The 15264-nt window shown below is 39.2% G+C and overlaps 1 protein-coding gene across 3 annotated transcripts in view; it reads left to right on the top strand.

Moving 5' to 3' along the window:
• Positions 1–2803, top strand: part of LOC109406142 (UTP--glucose-1-phosphate uridylyltransferase) — a 36441-nt gene extending 33638 nt beyond the window's left edge. For all 3 annotated transcript variants that reach the window (XM_019679202.3, XM_029862569.2, XM_019679200.3), the window contains exons 2-3: positions 6–631; positions 1546–2803. In XM_019679202.3, coding sequence (XP_019534747.2) covers positions 6–631; positions 1546–2431 — 1512 coding nt within the window. In that variant the 3' untranslated portion in view covers positions 2432–2803. The remainder of the gene's footprint in view (positions 1–5; positions 632–1545) is intronic.
• The last annotated feature ends 12461 nt before the right edge of the window (positions 2804–15264 follow it).

Below are 15264 nucleotides of genomic sequence, written 5' to 3'. Positions count from 1 at the left end.
TTCAGGTCCGCGGACACCAGCGTGTCCCATCGGACACCAAGGAGTTCCACGAAGCTACCAAGCGCGATGCCTTGCTTCGGCTACGTAAGGATTTGGACAATCTACTGCAAACAGCGGACGATGCCAAGAAACCAATTCTGCAGAAGGAAATGTGCGGCTTCGAGGCGCTATTTCATCGATTCCTTCAGGAAGACGGTCCCTCCGTAGAATGGGATCGTATCCAAAAATTGCCGCAGGATGCCGTCAAGGACTATTCCAGTCTGAAGACTCCCCAGGAGTCGGAAATCCGTCAAATGCTGGACAAGCTGGTTGTGATCAAGCTGAATGGTGGTTTAGGTACTTCCATGGGATGTCACGGACCCAAGAGTGTCATTCCCGTTCGCAACGATCTAACATTCCTCGATTTGACCGTGCAGCAAATCGAACATTTGAACAAGACATATGGCGCCAACGTACCACTGGTGTTGATGAATTCATTCAATACCGATGATGACACGGAGAAAGTTATTCGCAAATACAAAGGATTCCAGGTTCAGATTTACACGTTCAATCAGAGCTGTTATCCGAGAATTAGTCGTGATTCTTTGCTGCCGGTGGCCAAGGATTTCAACATCGAGAACGACATCGAAGCGTGAGTATTATTTTGCAATTATTTGGAACTTGCCCATATCGAATGAGTGTAGTCAGTCTGTACCCTTAAATTCCGCCCTGTTTTGCTTATCCTTAACATCAGTTTATTTTATGTTGGATCATGTTATTACATTATCCATTTGTTATTATTACACAAGTTTACAAAATAAAACGAAAGTCGTGAACTTCTTTCAATGATCAAAATTTTTGAAGCACAATTTAGTGCTGATTTCGAAACCGACCTTCAAAAAATTTTAAGTAGAACAGTTTTTGAGTTTTAGCTCAATATCGAGTTTTGCAACTTTTCAAAATATGTAATTTACTAAAATTCGAATATATTGCGTTTTGTTCAACCAATTTAAAATCTTTTTCCATAAATTAAAAGCTGAATACAATACCATTCGATCATCTAAATACAGGTTTTGCGTCAGATTGATGAAATTCAAGATACTGGCAAGTTTTAGGGACGATCTTCTTAAATTTTAGCCAAATTCCCAAAATTTTTTGAAGAAATGTATTTTTTTCAATAAGATAAAAACAATCTAAAAATTCTTTCTCAACGTTTATTTAACATACCATATGTAGGCGAGTTACAGTAAAAAATTCAGCTCAATCGGAGCATTGCTTACGGAGAATGAGATGTGTGAAGTGAGCGACGTTGCTTAAAAATAGAACAAAAATCGATTTCAAATCATCAACCTTGTATGAAAAGTCGAAAAAATTTCCGCTCTACTGTAATTTTTTTCCTTCACGTTTTCGATCTCAGGGCATGATTCTACACCAAAAATGATCATCAGCTTACCGAGTTCAAAAATGCTGTAAACTAGTGTTATTATTCTACTGTTGTAACTCATATGGTCTCCTATCAAATAAATCAACACTGACACGATTACTGTTAATTTCCGACTATTCCAGATGGTACCCACCCGGTCACGGAGATTTCTATCAATCGTTCCAAAATTCGGGACTGCTGAAAAAGTTCCTCGATGAAGGTCGCGAGTACTGTTTCCTGTCAAATATAGACAATCTGGGCGCTACGGTTGACATCAACATTCTGAATCGCTTGCTCGGTGATGACCGACAGGGTGATAAACCGATAGAATTCGTTATGGAGGTTACCGATAAAACCCGGGCCGATGTGAAGGGTGGTACTTTGATTCACTACGAAAATAAGCTGCGGTTGCTGGAAATTGCCCAGGTTCCCAAAGAGCACGTGGATGACTTCAAGTCGGTGAAAACGTTCAAATTTTTCAACACAAACAACATTTGGGCACGATTGGAGTCCATTGATCGGGTCTTGAATGCACGCACCATGAACATGGAAATCATTGTCAACAATAAAACGCTGGACAATGGCATGCGAGTGATTCAGCTGGAGACTGCCGTTGGTGCAGCCATGAAATGTTTCGACGGCGGAATCGGAATCAATGTGCCACGGTCGCGTTTCTTGCCCGTGAAGAAAACTTCCGATCTGCTTCTGGTTATGTCTAACCTGTATAGCCTCAAGTATGGATCACTAGTCATGTCCCCGCAACGCATGTTCCCAACCACACCGTTGGTTAAACTAGGAGATAATCATTTTAGCAAGGTCAAGGAATTCCTCGGACGTTTCGCCAATATCCCTGATTTGATAGAATTGGATCATTTGACGGTGTCCGGTGATGTGACCTTCGGGCGAGGCGTATCGCTCCGAGGTACTGTAATTATCATTGCCAACCACGGTGATCGTATAGATATTCCCGCGGGAGCGATTCTAGAGAACAAAATTGTGTCCGGTAATATGCGCATTCTTGATCATTAATTCAAAGTATGCGTGTCGCTTCTCATTACGGTTTTACGCCGCAAAGCTACCTACTCAGGAGATAATGGCATAATAGAGCGCACCACAAACAAATACATATAATTAGATAAAGAGCTTCTCCATAGAAAAATTGTCACCCAGTGAAGCAATAACAATGTGCAAAAGTTTTAAACTTTTTTCGTTCTAGTATCGAATATAATGTTCGCCTAACGAAGTGTCATCTTAAAAAAAAATCAAAGATTTAGCGGTTTAAACGTAGGTTTTAAGTGAGGAAAAACAAAGTTTTATTGATATTTGTTTTACATGTAGGTTCGTTCATCGCGGTTGTTTTTATGTTTGTTGAATAAAGCGTTTGTAGTAGTCCATAAGAAATTTGGCGACTTTAGTGAATCCGAAATGCTATCCTATTCAGTTGATTCCGTACTCAGTTGATATTTTATAGAACGAGCTTTGTTAGGTAGTACTACTCTGTAGTACTGTTTAAACCTTTTGTCGACTCAAAGTTAGCATTAGCGAAGTCGCACAAACTCGTAAGTGGGTTGCCGCCTTCCCGTCCGTTACCAAAGCACCGAAAGACAACTCAAATACCTTGTGTCGTAGTAAACCAATTTCTGATCTTTTAGCATGAAGTGAAAACTGATTATAATAGTGCTGTTCAATTAAGGGGCAGTTAAGGGGCCCATATAGCCGAGGCGGTAAACGCACGGGTATTCAGCGTGACCATGCTGAGGGTGACGGGTTCGATTCCCGGTCGGTCCAGGATCTTTTCGTAAAGGAAATTTCCTTGACTTCCTTGGGCATAGAGTATCTTCGTGCCTGCCACACGATATACGTATGCAAAATGGTCATTGGCAGAGGAAGCTCTCAGTTAATAACTGTGGAAGTGCTCATAGAACACTAAGCTGAGAAGCAGGCTTTGTCCCAGTGAGGACGTTACGCCAAGAAGAAGAAGAAAAAGAAGAAGAAGAAGAAGTGCTGTTCAATGAATTAGGTTGAACATTGTTGAAGTTTCTGCATCCTGCTCTTAACCATTTGTTGACGAATGGTTTTTAAAGTACTGAATGTTTCCTGAATCCTGTGTCCGTTAGCAAAGCTGCCAAGAAGTTGCCTCATCAACTAAAACATTTTGCAACATATAAAATGACCATTATGTCTGATATTTAACGCGCATCCTGTGCTGCTGTCTTCTAGGAATCAGAATTGGCAGAAATCATTGGAGTTTTCATCTTCTTTTATTCATTTTCTTGTGTCGCACTGAACTGGGCAGAATTAGCAACTGGTTATCAATGGTAGTCCTAATTCTAATTCTGCGCAGATATATATCTGCAATATCGCAATACTAAGTTTTCAATATATAGTCAATGGACGAACATCATATAAATGCTGTCAAAGTTACCATTAGGATATTTTATGTGATTAGCAATCCGGTGAATGTTACTATAATATATTATATTATGTTTGTTATCGTTTCCAAAAAGTTCATTATTTCCAAAAAGTTGGAGTAAAAAAACTTTAAATCATTTATTAATGCAAGCATTACTCAAATGCGACAGATGATGTGAGTTTACATCCCTCCCCCTGGATATTCGATCTTGACGCGATGGGAGGGCTTAACCCATTAGCACTTTAGCGCCAGTTCATTCACCACCGCTTGGACTTTGAGCTAGATATATCTAGTTTACGAGTTGAGCGCAAGTGAAGGAATCGCCGTAAGTGCTAATGGGAACCAAAGGAGTATCGGTTGTGCATTTATCACAATTCAAAAACAAATTATAATTCAGCTTTCATAGACCTAATCTTTGCATTCTTTGAATTTTCTCAAATTTAACAATAATTGTTAAATTTAACGTAACGCAAGAGTGGGTAGAGGAGGTCTCTGCGTTACACTCATCATTCGTTACCTACTTGAATTCGTTAGTACACAGGACAGGGGACGCTAGGATAAGTTAACTTATAGCCTTACAGATTAGATTCATTACAATTAGAAAATTATGGACTGATTAGGTAAAGATATAACTGTTGATTATAGGAGTTTATATTTGTATTTCTTATTTTTATGGGTTTTGTGAATTTATAAAAGTTGACAAATAATCATTATCATTTTTATTTTTGACAAAAATCAGTTGACTGAACTTTTTTGTTTTTATATCTTAGACGGTATTATTTCACTGATCAAAAAAAGCAGGAATTTAGTTAGGACTTAGGACGGTTGACATTGTAAAGGGTTAAGATGGATATAATATTACTTTGGACTGAGATGATCACAGATATGCAGAAGACGACTAGCGAAATTAGAAACACAATTTGATACATTTTTGACTATATTTTGACAAATAGGGTTTGACAAATTTCTTTACAATATCGAATGGAAGCTCAAAAAGTGTTATCTAACACTAATATGAGAGTTATTTGGGGATGATACTGGTGCTGTCAATGACTAACATCGGTTATTGACACTATTGGTAATCAGTTTGAAATAATTTTCAGAATGTATTATAAGATAACTGAGGATATTATCTGATTATTGTTTGGGGAAGCTGTCAGAAAAACTAGTTGCCCATATCGGCTAAAAACGCTAGCTCTGGTAGCTGTCTTCGAATAATTTTCAGAAATATCAAATCTTTAAAAATTAGCTACGACACATTTTTTTTCTTTTAGCTCTTTGTATTTTTCTTAAGAATAGTACTCTGAAAGCGTTAACATAGACATAGACACCCTTTTTTATCTCTGAATGTTGTCCAGTGACCTCAGAGATTTTCGATTATTGAAATATTGTTCAATTATCAAATCATCTTTGGAGCTTCCATTCGATCAAAACACTAGTGCGATGGGAAAACTTGAAAACAGTATTTTTAAAAACTACTACGACTGTGGATAATTACTGAGTGTGAGTATTGGCCCTAGTAGGGGGAAAGTTGGGAAAGGGTCCAGGCTTTGCTATCGGCTGTCCTGCAGCTCCACCTGGTCACTCTTAAAAAAAAAAAAAGATGATGTGAGTTTACATGTAATTTGCATGAATAGAGGAAACTCTGATCACAGAGATACAGACGTAAAGCTTATAACAAATTTTATTAAAAAGTACCGTCACGAAAACGTAATCGCCCAATGCTAAACGCACTGTGTTTGGCCGGGCTACCAGTGGTAGCCTACCACTAGATGGCGGTAATGAGCAAACGTCGAACAAGAGCAAACCGAGCAAACACGACGTCGCGCCTAAAAAGTGTGATAAAAGTGCACATTTGCCTCGGATCGCCTCGACGTCTTCGGTGCACTTATTCCTCCATTTACAAGGAATAAGTGCACCGAAGACCTCAACTCGATCCGACGTGGCCCGGCGCTGCAATCACCCATTGAAGGTGTGCGCACACTATTGTGTCAGTCCAATTTGGAGTGCAGTCAGCAGTATTATAACGTTAATTTGAAAAGATAAAGAGGTGTTGCGCCCTTTTGAGGCAGATTTCAGATGAAAATCATTCAAGGGGGCTTTTTCCTCTTTCAAATTTCACAGTTAAAATAAATAAATAAATAAATAAACAATAGTATTTTGATTGTTTATCAATAGTTGCACAATTGAAACAAGTAGTTGGTTTGGGTTTACCTAATGAGATTGCAATCATAGTCTAAAACCTATTGCATCAAATTCATCTAATTGGGGTTTTAAATTCACAAAAATGTATTGATTTTTTCGAAAGAGCACCTTTTTCTGAGCCGCTATGATTTTTTTTCAGATTTTTAGAACTGACCTAAAATCAATTTCAATGAGATTTTTAGAAATCACCTTTTGACAGCTGGGCAACTCAGCTCACTGCTCAGTACAAACTGCGACGAGGGATGATTCGACAGATCGCTCCCATATAAACTTCAAATTGATTTTTAAATAGGTTCCCGGGTTTCGGCTCAGTTTGACATGTAGATTCAAAATATGGAATTATCTCAACATCGTTAAAGAAGCCAATTCCGTTTATCTCGAGTTCGTCGAAAATCGATGGTGCTCTAGAGCAACCATGGGAAGCAGAGGGTTAAGATCCCAGTACACAGAATCAAATATTAAATATTGTTAAATTTTGATTTTAAATTGCGTTGCGTGGTTGCGTGGTAACGGAGTAATTCGTAGATTGCATCCTGAAAGTTGTCATGTTAAAACTTTAATACTCCTATTCTAATTGCTTATGGAATGCTATTTGGGAAGGAATAGCTATCCAATTAGAGGTTGAAGTAAAAAGACATGAGAACTTCCATTGCCGGCCACGCCCATCTTCTCCGTTACGAGGATAGACAAGGATGTGATGATATGGCACCAATGAGAGTATATTACAGGTGAGGAAGAAGAAGAGATGGCTATGTATTAGTAAGCAAAGAAAAATGTAAACACAAATAGTGACGTCACTATTTGACACGCGTTCTTATGGGAGCTCGCTTTGCTTGTAGTAGTGACATGTTTTGCACCAAACACGGATCTCACGCACACAAAGCATCTCTTCCACACCTCCATTATACTCTCATTGATATGGCACCTACTTTATGAAAGGCCAGCGACTCACCGGCGCCCCCATTACACACTAAGATTCTGATTTTCCAGCTCAGTAAAATTTTCGCTGAGTTCTGTAATTTTTTCATCTTTTTACTGAGTTTTCAACAGCAGATTTAACTCGGTACACTCGGTAATCAATATTTACCGTTCATCAGTAACGATATTTACCGTTCATCTGTAATTTTTGACAGTTCATTTGCAGAACTCGTTAACTTATTTGGGAACGTCCATAAATTACGTCACGCTTTGAGGGGGGAGGGGGGGTTCAGCAAAGTGTGACGACCCATACAAAAATTTCAGAGGTCTCATACAAAAAGTGTGACATAGGGGGGAGGGGGGGTTGAAAATGGACAATTTTTGCGTGACGTAATTTATGGACGCTCCCTTTACAGAGTATTCAGCAAAAGGGATAACCGAGCGCAAAGTATCTAAATATTTACCAAGGTAAGAGATTCCCGCAAATGTCAGAATCGAGACTCACCAACACATCTGCGTTAGTTATGAAAAGTTGGTGTTTTTACACTAAAATGTCATTATTTCAGCAAAGTTTGTGAAGTTTTATTAGTGTGGATGTTTCTAAAGGCTGAAAAAATATGTTTAGAACCAATAAAAAATATTTTTTTACCGATTTTCAAATGGCGATATTTCCTGTTTTATTGCATGGAGGTTACTTTTAATCCAGTGAGATGCAATTAAATAATTGCTTCTATGATGGGAGTGCTTAATTTCTTAAGAAAGTTTGCTAAATAGTGATGTGCCCATACAAATCAGCGCAAACTTCATAACTATTTTTTGCTTTTTTCCTTTTCTCACAAATCCATGAATATTAGAGGGAATCTCTTACCTTGGTATTTAGATACTTTGAACCGAGCGTACCGAGTTAAATCTGCTGTTGAGGACTCAGTAAAAAGATGGGGAAAATAACGAGCTGATCTTAGTGTGTAGGTGTCAAGGAGTTGGATATTTGGATTAAGTTGAGAATATTAAATATTGTTAAGGTGAATCGGGACGCTGTGTTATTTTTCCTATCTTCCCTCTCTTTCTAACAATTTGCCTCGCGATTTTGAAGATGGTAATCTCGATTTCTATCGCACAGATGAGGCTGAAAAACAATCAGCATATGCACTGCAAGTGAGCATACACAATGATAGACTTTTGTTCCATTATATGAAGTAGAATCTGAGATTACCATCTTAGAAGAAACAGAGCAATGGCGGATATTTCCTCGACCGTCCCGTCCGCCCTTAAATTTTGTCCAAAATAAACCAATAGCACATTTTACGAGCAGTTTGTATGACGTCCTAACCCGTAAAAATCAATATCATCATCAACATTGTTAAGAGACGAACCAGCCAAGGGCTGAAAGTCTCTCAAATAAAGACAAATCAATCAATCAATCAACATTGTTGTCATTGCGTAAAATGGCTCATGCTCAAACATCTCGTTTGATTCGATTGAATTTTCATTAGTATCAAACAGATATTTGATCTCTTCATTCCTTGTCAAATATTTGACCCTGTGTACTTGAGGCTCAAGCCTAAACACAGACGGCCAAGGAGACATACCTACCGCCCTTCATATCGCATGGACCGTGGCCTACGGTTTCACTTTTCATCCGAAGGAAGGCGTTATCGGATATTGAATTTTTAGCCTGAGAAATACCGACGGCGTCGACTAGGATTGAACCTAGGCTGACTGGGGTGCGCCTATCATCACAATTACCACTACACCCACGACGCCACTAACTATAAAGTCTTTTCAGTTTGAATCAAGGTTTGAATCTGTTTGAATGATAATTTTATTTGAAGGTTATTTTTATGAGGGTCTACGATATTATTTTGCGCTTATTTCGATCATCCCTACACGGAGAAATCAAACTACCTAATTTTTGGGTCGATTTTACTCAAAGCTGAGTATATCGAATAAACTAGTTACCCAAAATTAGGTTGTTTTCCCTCTTTCCCTCACCGATGTTGTCAAAAACAAACAGAGATGCATCTACCCAACGGGGGTCCTTGAGCCCAATAAGCCAATTTTGGGTAAATGCAGGTTTACTCAAATTTGGGTTGAATGAGGGGGGGTCTTGGGTTGAATTTACCTACTCTTAAGTAAATGTTTTTGCTGGAGGTGAAGGCAATTTACCTAGTGTGAGTTTAATCGATTTACTCAAATTTGGCTTATTGGGCCGAACTATGGGATTGCGTCAAAAGAACTCAATTTTGGGTAGTTTGGCGGTTCCGTGATAGCGCATCGATGCGTGCCGCATAAATAAAACAATTTGCTTGTGTCGATCTGCTGGAAACAAACGCTACAAAAATAACTTCTGTGAATCTAACAACCAGCTTTCATCAACCAGTTTTATTTTTCCGTGTTTTTACTGGTTGGTGGGAATCTAACAACCAGTTTTTGTACCGTACTTGAACAAAGGGGTGACTTTGTACCGATAAAAGATTAATCCTGTAAAACATGTGTCCGATCCATCGCAACAACTGAAAATGTTGCGCAACGTGAAAAAGTTGCATTGCTATGAAAAATGTTGCATGGTATGGTTACATAGCAAAAAAAATGTTGCATGCTGCAAAACGTTACCTCCATAAGAATACCTATGTAGTGTCATGCGATATTAAAAATGTTGCACGATATAAAACACGTTGCATGACATTGAGAATGTTGCATCTCATGGAAAATGTTGCATGCCTCCAAAATGTCACCTTCATGAGAGTACTAGTATTGGTTGTATGTCACTTATAACAATAATGTTGCTTGATACAAAAGGTGTATGCCATTAAAGTTGTTGCATGTCATGAAAAATGTAGCATCACAAGAAAAATGTAGCATGTCCGCAAAAGATCACCTCTGATAGAATACTAATGTGGGTAGGATGTCAAACAATAGAAAGAATGTAGCTGACATGTTGCAGATATGAAAATTGTTGCATCGCATGGAAAACGTTGCATGCCTGTAAAATGTCACCTTCATGAGAATACTAGTATTGGTAGTATGTCACTTATAACAATAATGTTGCATGATACAAAAAGTGCATGCCATGAAAGTTGTTGCATGACATGAAAAATGTAGCATCACAAGAAAAATGTAGCATGTCCGCAAAAGATCACCTCTGATAGAATACTAATGTGGGTAGGATGTCAAACAATAGAGAGAATGTAGCTGACATGTTGCAGATATGAAAATTGTTGCATCGCATGGAAAACGTTGCATGCCTGTAAAATGTCACCTTCATGAGAATACTAGTATTGGTAGTATGTCACTTATAACAATAATGTTGCATGATACAAAAAGTGCATGCCATGAAAGTTGTTGCATGACATGAAAAATGTAGCATGTCCGCAAAAGATCACCTCTGATAGAATACTAATGTGGGTAGGATGTCAAACAATAGAAAGAATGTAGATGACATGTTGCAGATATGAAAATTGTTGCATCGCATGGAAAACGTTGCATGCCTGTAAAATGTCACCTTCATGAGAATACTAGTATTGGTTGTATGTCACTTATAACAATAATGTTGCATGATACAAAAAGTGCATGCCATGAAAGTTGTTGCATGACATGAAAAATGTAGCATCACAAGAAAAATGTAGCATGTCCGCAAAAGATCACCTCTCATAGAATACTAATGTGGGTAGGATGTCAAACAATAGAAAGAATGTAGCTGACATGTTGCAGATATGAAAATTGTAGCATCGCATGGAAAATGTTGCATGCCTGTAAAATCCCAAGTAACCACGGTGCTGAAGCCTTATTGCATGCAGATATACGGTGTATTTAGTGCAATCGTTACTTTACATGCAAACTTAAGGTTGATGTAAAGTGGAAGTGGGCAATTATAGAATCAAATTAAGATTTAACTGGTATAATCTTGGAGCAGTCGCATAATTGCCCATTTCCACTTTAAATCAACTTTAAGTTTGCATGTAAAGTAATGTTTGCTCTAAATGCACCGTATATCAGCATACAATGAGGCTTCCAGCATCGTGGTTACTTGGGATGTCACCTTCATGAGAGTACAAGTATTAGTTGTATGTCACTTATAACAATAATGTTGCATGATACAAAAAGTTCATGCCATGAAAGTTGTTGCATGACATGAAAAATGTAGCATCACATGAAAAATGTAGCATATCCGCAAAAGATCACCTCTGATAGAATACTAATGTGATTTGGGGCCAGTTCACTGATTTCATGTAGGGAAAATGTTTGACTTTTAACAACCACTTTCCTTGTATATGGGTTACCACCCTAAATCGTCATTTGGCAAAAACTGCCCGATAGAAAGTGAATGAGTCCCTCCTAAACCTTAAGTTTAGACCCCAAGTCATCTACTAAGGGCAAAGACTTGAGGCCAGTTCACTGAATTTGTGTGGTACAACTGTTTGACTTTTAACAACCACTTTTCCTTGTATATGGGTAACCCACCCTAAATCGTCATTTGGCAAAAACTGCCCGATAGAAAGTGAACGTCTCCCTCCTAAACCTTAAGTTTAGACCCCAAGGCATCCACTAAGGGCAAAGACTTGAGGCCAGTTCACTGATTCTGTGTGGTAGAACTGTTTGACATTTAACAACCACTTTTCCTTGTATATGGATAACCCACCCTAAATCGTCATTTGGCAAAAACTGACCGATAGAAAGTGAACGTCTCCCTCCTAAACCTTAAGTTTAGACCCCAAGGCATCTACTAAGGGCAAAGACTTGAGGCCAGTTCACTGATTCTGTGTGGTAGAACTGTTTGACATTTAACAACCACTTTTCCTTGTATATGGATAACCCACCCTAAATCGTCATTTGGCAAAAACTGCCCGATAGAAAGTGAACGTCTCCCTCCTAAACCTTAAGTTTAGACCCCAAGTCATCTACTAAGGGCAAAGACTTGAGGCCAGTTCGCTGATTTCATGTAGGAAAAATGTTTGGCTTTTAACAACCACTTTCCTTGTATATGGGTAACCCACCCTAAATCGTCATTTGGCAAAAACTGCCCGATAGAAAGTGAACGTCTCCCTCATAAACCTTAAGTTAAGGCCCCAAGGCATCTACTAAGGGCAAAGACTTGAGGCCAGTTCACTGATTCTGTGTGGTAAAACTGTTTGACATTTAACAACCACTTTTCCTAGTATATGGGTTACCCACCCTAAATCGTCATTTGGCAAAAACTGCCCGATAGAAAGTGAACGTCTCCCTCCTAAACCTTAAGTTTAGACCCCAAGGCATCTACTAAGGGCAAATACTTGAGGCCAGTTCACTGAAATTGTGTGGTACGAGTGTTTGACTTTTAACAACCACTTTTCCTTGTATATGGGTAACCCACCCTAAATCGTCATTTGGCAAAAACTGCCCGATAGAAAGTGAACGTCTCCCTCCTAAACCTTAAGTTAAGACCCCAAGGCATCTACTAAGGGCAAAGACTTGAGGCCAGTTCACTGATTCTGTATGGTAGAACTGTTTGACCGCAGACAGACGTTCAAGTTTGACTCAGCAGCTTGTGTAAAAAACATGGCTGCCATAAATTGCCAAGTGGCAATCAGCGAACAGATGGCGTTAGCGACATTCATATTCAATCGCTGCCTCACATGTGCGTTGCGACCAACAACTGTCACCACGGTCGTCTTTCAGCCGGATGGCGGGAAAAGACCACACGTGTTGCACGGTAATAATGTTTCCACATAATTTGTGCAGAGTAAATGACTTTTATTTAATGTCTAAAATCTTTTGCACAAATTAGCGCAGGACTCTGGTAAAACATTTTACATATTATTACTTTTATTTTACATAGATTTGCTTGCATAAAACTGCATTTGGATGAACTTCACTCGCATTGGAAAATCTTTGTGAATGTGACGCAAATGTAGGAATGATTTTGACAGTGTTTGTTTTGATTTTATTTTTCGGTGGGTGGTGAATTAAGCGGTAAGTAAGCGGCTGGAAGCACGTGGTTTCTCAAACTGTCAACTGCACGCGACTGCACTGTGGCAATCGGTTGCCTAGGTGTCGCTAGTGAAAATTTACATAGAAAATTTGAATAAATTTGTTCGAGCTAGAACGTCTGTCTGCGGTTTGACATTTAACAACCACTTTTCCTTGTATATGGATAACCCACCCTAAATCGTCATTTGGCAAAAACTGCCCGATAGAAAGTGAACGTCTCCCTCCTAAACCTTAAGTTTAGACCCCAAGGCATCTACTAAGGGCAAAGACTTGAGGCCAGTTCGCTGATTTCATGTAGGAAAAATGTTTGGCTTTTAACAACCACTTTCCTTGTATATGGGTAACCCACCCTAAATCGTCATTTGGCAAAAACTGCCCGATAGAAAGTGAACGTCTCCCTCATAAACCTTAAGTTTAGGCCCCAAGGCATCTACTAAGGGCAAAGACTTGAGGCCAGTTCACTGATTCTGTGTTGTAAAACTGTTTGACATTTAACAACCACTTTTCCTTGTATATGGATAACCCACCCTAAATCGTCATTTGGCAAAAACTGCCCGATAGAAAGTGAACGTCTCCCTCCTAAACCTTAAGTTTAGACCCCAAGGCATCTACTAAGGGCAAAGACTTGAGGCCAGTTCACTGATTCTGTGTGGTACAACTGTTTGACATTTAACAACCACTTTTCCTAGTATATGGGTAACCCACCCTAAATCGTCATTTGGCAAAAACTGCCCGATAGAAAACTAACGTCTCCCTCCTAAACTTTAAGTTTAGACCCCAAGGCATCTACTAAGGGCAAAGACTTGAGGCCAGTTCACTGATTCTGTGTGGTAGAACTGTTTGACTTTTAACAACCACTTTTCCTTGTATATGGATAACCCACCCTAAATCGTCATTTGGCAAAAACTGCCCGATAGAAAGTGAACGTCTCCCTCCTAAACCTTAAGTTAAGACCCCAAGGCATCTACTAAGGGCAAAGACTTGAGGCCAGTTTACTGATTCTGTGTGGTAGAACTGTTTGACATTTAACAACCACTTTTCCTAGTATATGGGTAACCCACCCTAAATCGTCATTTGGCAAAAACTGCCCGATAGAAAGTGAACGTCTCCCTCCTAAACCTTAAGTTTAGACCCCAAGTCATCCTCTAAGGGCAAAGACTTGAGGCCAGTTCGCTGATTTCATGTAGGAAAAATGTTTGACTTTTAACAACCACTTTCCTTGTATATGGGTAACCCACCCTAAATCGTCATTTGGCAAAAACTGCCCGATAGAAAGTGAACGTCTCCCTCCTAAACCTTAAGTTTAGACCCCAAGGCATCTTCTAAGGGCAAAGACTTGAGGCCAGTTCACTGATTTCATGTAGGAAAAATGTTTGACTTTTAACAACCACTTTCCTTGTATATGGGTAACCCACCCTAAATCGTCATTTGGCAAAAACTGCCCGATAGAAAGTGAACGTCTCCCTCCTAAACCTTAAGTTTAGACCCCAAGTCATCTTCTAAGGGCAAAGACTTGAGGCCAGTTCGCTGATTTCATGTAGGAAAAATGTTTGACTTTTAACAACCACTTTCCTTGTATATGGGTAACCCACCCTAAATCGTCATTTGGCAAAAACTGCCCGATAGAAAGTGAACGTCTCCCTCCTAAACCTTAAGTTTAGACCCCAAGGCATCTTCTAAGGGCAAAGACTTGAGGCCAGTTCGCTGATTTCATGTAGGAAAAATGTTTGACTTTTAACAACCACTTTCCTTGTATATGGGTAACCCACCCTAAATCGTCATTTGGCAAAAACTGCCCGATAGAAAATGAACGTCTCCCTCCTAAACCTTAAGTTTAGACCCCAAGGCATCTATTAAGGGCAAAGACTTGAGGCCAGTTCACTGATTCTGTGTGGTAGAACTGTTTGACTTTTAACAACCACTTTTCCTAGTATATGGGTAACCCACCCTAAATCGTCATTTGGCAAAAACTGCCCGATAGAAATTGAATGTCTCCCTCCTAAACCTTAAGTTTAGACCCCAAGTCATCTACTAAGGGCAAAGACTTGAGGCCAGTTCACTGAATTTGTGTGGTAGAACTGTTTGACTTTTAACAACCACTTTTCCTTGTATATGGTTAACCCACCCTAAATCGTCATTTGGCAAAAAACTGCCCGATAGAAAGTGAATGTCTCCCTCCTAAACCTTAAGTTTAGACCCCAAGGCATCTACTAAGGGCAAAGACTTGAGGCCAGTTCACTGAATTTGTGTGGTACAACTGTTTGACTTTTAACAACCACTTTTCTTTGTATATGGGTAACCCACCCTAAATCGTCATTTGGCAAAAACTGCCCGATAGAAAGTGAACGTCTCCCTCCTA

This window comes from Aedes albopictus, chromosome 3 (genome assembly GCF_035046485.1).
Source record: "Aedes albopictus strain Foshan chromosome 3, AalbF5, whole genome shotgun sequence".
In the NCBI taxonomy this organism is placed as follows: domain Eukaryota; kingdom Metazoa; phylum Arthropoda; class Insecta; order Diptera; family Culicidae; genus Aedes; species Aedes albopictus.
This window is presented reverse-complemented; position numbering and strand designations above follow the sequence as displayed.